Genomic DNA, 4,773 nt, shown 5'->3' with positions numbered 1-4,773 from the left:
GTCTGAGAAGAAGATTGTGGAGATAATGCTACCAGTTACATGATTTTTCATGTTTTTTTCATCATGGTAATTTTAATATTTTTAACTACATTAAATAACTAGTAGTAGAGGATTATTTTTTTTATCTGACAATAATAAGTTTTTTTTTTTTTTTTTTTGTCATAGGTGGAGATTTTGCTCATGCGGGGTCTTAGTATAAGCTACAATTTATAATGGATTTATAGTTTTTATTTGGGTGATTGCAAATTGATATTGATATTTCATTTAATTTTTTGTGTTTGATTATTGTATGGAGTTTATTCATAATATTATGCAGTGTTTATGGAGTGTATAGACAATTTTATGTAGGTATTATGCACATAGGTTATGCCCAAATTTAAGTAGAGGTCATGCCCAATTTTATACACGTATTATATATATAAGTCATGCCCAATTTTATGCAGGTATTATATATATAGGTTGTGCCCAATTTTAAGTAGAGGTCATGCCCAATTTTTTGTAAATTGTATAAAATATATGCATAATTTTATATACAATTTATTTGTTATATATTTTTTGAAAAGTTTTAAATGTATGTTGGAAAAGTGCTTACAATGAATACAATACCCTTAGGGTATATGTTTCAAAAGTAAAAATATATAAGATGACATACACAACCTTGCATACTTACAATTCTATGTCAACTCTATGAAAAAAAATTATTTATTAATCATATCACCCATACTCTTCTTTTTACTCCATTTTCATGAACTAAAAGTTGTTGCCAATTTGTGGAGCTTTGTGATAACCTATCTTTCCATAGTTAAAACATGCACCAATGGGTTTATTTTGGCAAGGTCTTGAAACTAGGATTGAGGAGACTAAGGTGAGCTTTTAGGATGTGGATAATGGAAGGGTTGTATTAGGTGGTGGATAATGTCTTGTGGATAAATTGGATAAGTGACATGAATTTGGAGACCTACAAGAGGAGGTTTTATCATTGTCTTTTACATATTGAGTTTTTGTTAAAGGCTACTGAGACAAAAGTATGGGTAAGCATACGTAATTTCCAAGATATTGATGGTTTTAGTGAAACCAGGTGATCATGAGCTGCTCACAACCAATTCCTAGCTAGTAATTTATAGAACTCTTCAGTGTATTGGAAAACAAAATTCATAGCTTGTATGAGTTTATGAAGTAGTTAGTACACGACTTGATGGTATTTGAAGAACATAAACTCTTTTCCTATTATTTTTTCATCTATTGCCTGTAACAAACTCGGGCTCAAAAAGTTGGTTTCAATGACATGTCGTGGCTTGCCACTATACAGTAGCTCATCCCTCTGTCATAGAACCACCAAAACAACTCGTATCAGTTAGGACCTCCTTGGACTTAAAAATCTGTTCAACGATAGTTACCCAATCAAGAATCTTCAACATCTAGGCTCTCAACCTCAATTTTAATTCTACTCTCCCATTGGTTATTGTATGTAGGTGAAAGATTATCTAGTAGGTATATAGGATGTTGATTTGAGGTCTTGCAACAAAGCCAAACCTTTGCGATGAAGTTACCATGAAAACTTTATGTTCTTTATAATTCCCAAGTCTCACATTGCCTACTCCCTTATTAGCAATTGAACTCGTAGTGGTTTGTGACAGTGGTTCTATGAGATTCTCACAATTTCTTATGATGTTAGCCTTAAACTCCTTAAAGTCGGATTTTGACATGCTCTCCAAGTTTTTTTTAGGATCTAAATTTTTTACATTAGCGTTGATTAGATGCTAGCTTTGATACCAAAATAAAGATGATAGAGAAAGCTGGGAAGATAGGTAACCCAACTTCTATCTTCTTAACTCTATAAAATTTTCAGTTTTCAAGTTATAGGGAAAGAAGTCGACAATTTAGGTGTTGTTTTGCAGCTAGTAGGAGCTAGCACAAGAGAAAAATACACTAATAATTATTCTCAACAACAAAAAGAAAAAACATTGGTCCTCCACTACTTATTTTTTAACAACTTGTGAAAGTTACAGGCATATCTCCCTATTTATAACCCTAAAACTATTATATCCTAGGCCCCATCACTTTGGTAGAATTTTCATAATAATTGAATTGTTACTAAATTAAAACCTAATTGCTTGAAAAGAATTCCAGTAACGAAGAACACTTTATGACTTTTCTAAATTAGGTCCTGATCATTCCAGAAAATGCCAGATTCCAACCCTCGTATGGACAAAATTTCGTCCTCTTTCACTGTTTGGTGCAAACACGTAACGGTAGTTCTTCTGAGCGTTTTCTCTGAATGTGAAAAGCTTCATAGATTTCCCTTCGGTCCTCTTGGAATGTCCGCACAGTCGACATTACTCCAAAAAACCGTGAAGAGTGCTAATAAGTCTCACTTTCATTCCAAAATCATTAACGCCAAATTACTCATCACTCGCCAAATCAACATTGAGCTTTCCTTTCTTCATAACCATTCAAATTCACTGCCTTTATCTGTATTTAAGTGCTTCCTCTCTTCTCCAGTTCTCCGCTTCTCTCGGGTTTAATTCTCTCTGCTGCTGCTCTTCTTCTGGTGTGCAGATGCTTTGGAGGTTGCAGAAGGAGAGGGTATAAAACTCGTAGTTCAGGTGTTTTGAGGGTGGTAGGGATTTGTTTAGGAGGATATAATGGAAAGCCAGTTAACGGCGAAGGAGGAAGGGGCCCGAAGCACGCCGGGCCAGGAGATTACCGTCAAGGTTGTGAACCAGAAAAGCATCTGGCCTTCAGATTTCCTGCTGCGTCTCCTCGCGGTGCTGACCACTGTTACTGCTTCTATTGTCATGGGCGTCGACAAGGAGACTCGGATGATTCCTTTCTCTTTGAGTCCAAATTTGCCGCCGCTGGAGTTTCCAGTTCCGGCCAGGTGGCACTACGTTTCTGCTCTCAAGTAATTCCTCTTTCTCGCACGAATCTGTTTTAATTTCCTTCTTCATGCACACCAGATCTCTCATTTCCATGGTTTGTTTGTGTTTTCGTCATTACGATCGAGTTACTATTCAGCTCCTGGCATTCATTTTAACCATCCATTTCTCACTAGTATCTAAGTGACATATCAAGATCATGAAGAGGGTATTTTTACGTGGGAATTTCTCACAGCTAAATAGCTTTAACATCGATATGTTTGATCTGAACACTTTGAATTCAAGCTCAGCCTCTAGCCTAAAATTATAATCAAACTCTAGTCTAAAAATTTTAACTGAGTTTGAACCCAAACTTGAACCATGTTCAAACTCCAACTTACATTTAAAATTATAAAAATAATTAAAGAGAATATTATGATAAATTTAGTATCGTTGAATTTCAAACTATCAAGAGGAGTCCAAAACTTTGCAATAGGGTAAAAAGATCATCTTTGAGGTAAATAAGAGTAACTATCAATCAACTAAAAAAGAAAATTGGCAAAAATAATTAGAATCAAAGGATATTTTCATTAAAAAAAACCTATGTTAACTGCTCACAAATTAATAAGTCCTACTTGAAAATTTTAGATTTTGAGCCCCTCTGACCTGTTTTCATGTGCGTGTCACTGTCATAATAATCAGACCTCCAATATCTATATAGTTTCAATCACTAACTACCACGAATTTGATTTGCTTCGTTGTATTCGATCTGGAACACAGAACCATAAAACTGAATATTGGTGGGTATAATTAAGAAACGACAACTTCTAGGAGGAAGATTCAGAATGGCCATTCTGTGCTTACAACAACGACGATTGATCCAACACCGCCATTGTTTCTTTAATAAAAGCTGACAAAGTTGTGTTGTCCTTTCGACACATTCCAATCGTTTGTCAGTGACGTCTTTTTCATTCATTTCGTTAGCAGATTTTTTTTTCCAGTAAATTATTACTACCTTGACTACAACAGTCATCGTCTTCTCCTTGATTGAATGCTCTCAACTAACTAGGCAATGGACGGGTACTGGTACTGTTCTAATTTATCTTCTTGTTCAGATTCTTCGTGGGGGTGAATGCCATAGCATGTGCTTACTCTGCGCTGTCGCTTCTAGTTTCGGTGGCGGGTAAGGCTGGGAAGGGCAGCTTAGAGGTGTCTCTGCTCGTCCTCGACCTGATCGTTCGGGTGCTACTCTCCACCGCCACCGGTGCCGCGGCCGCTGTTGCACTCCTAGCAGTTGACGGCAATTCGTACTTGAACTGGCACAAAATCTGCAACATCTATACTAAATTCTGCAGGCAGGCGGCAGCTGCCATTGTTGTCTCTATTCTCGGCATGCTCGTGTTTATGATCGAGATCTTGTTCTCTGTGTTGAAACTCCGCCGCCGATCTCGTTGATGACAAGACTCGCAATCTTTGGTTCTCGGTATCAGGATCATATAGACCATATAATTGGGATATCTGAACAACGAATAAATGTGTCACGTTGTCACTTTTTTTTTTTATCTGTTTGTCATTTGTGTCTAACTTATCCTTAAATATTATTAATTTGTTGTAGACTTGAAATTATCTCTTTATCGGAGAGAAATGTAGAGTTTGGATCATAAGTGACATTAATGTTCAGATATCCAAACAATAAACAAATACGTGTGAAGTACATTCTCTTTCACATGCCATATGAAATTAGTTTACTCCCCGAATTTCTACTCAAGGGGAGAAAAGGAGAGGGGTGGGGGGGTTAAAAATGTGGACCCCAAGGGAGACAAAGAGGAGGGGGAGGATTAAAGGGAAATATTAGACAAGCACATTGGAGGAGAGAGGGAAAAAGACTTAGGAGAGGGGGAGGGGGTGAGAATAA

General features: G+C 36.6%; 1 protein-coding gene across 1 annotated transcript; it reads left to right on the top strand.

Moving 5' to 3' along the window:
* The first annotated feature begins 2,645 nt into the window (after positions 1-2,645).
* Positions 2,646-4,313, top strand: LOC137959590 (CASP-like protein 1E2). Its single transcript, XM_068806951.1, has 2 exons — positions 2,646-2,905; positions 3,974-4,313. The coding sequence occupies exons 1-2, from the start codon at positions 2,646-2,648 to the stop codon at positions 4,311-4,313; spliced, it is 600 nt and encodes a 199-aa protein (XP_068663052.1).
* Positions 4,314-4,773: the final 460 nt, after the last annotated feature.

Source organism: Aristolochia californica, unplaced genomic scaffold (assembly GCF_029961685.1).
Source record: "Aristolochia californica isolate CCGP_79_NKW_82.1479 unplaced genomic scaffold, dmAriCali1.0.hap1 SCAF_3, whole genome shotgun sequence".
In the NCBI taxonomy this organism is placed as follows: Eukaryota; Viridiplantae; Streptophyta; class Magnoliopsida; order Piperales; family Aristolochiaceae; genus Aristolochia; species Aristolochia californica.
The sequence above is the reverse complement of the archived record's forward strand: the minus strand, read 5'-3'. Positions and strand labels throughout refer to the sequence as shown.

Bases quoted from the DNA above. Each gene is read 5' to 3' on its own strand.
- LOC137959590 (XM_068806951.1), top strand. From the start codon at position 2,646: ATGGAAAGCCAGTTAACGGCGAAGGAGGAAGGGGCCCGAAGCACGCCG. The intron at 2,906-3,973 runs GTAATTCCTCTT...CTTCTTGTTCAG, and splicing joins CACTACGTTTCTGCTCTCAA to ATTCTTCGTGGGGGTGAATG.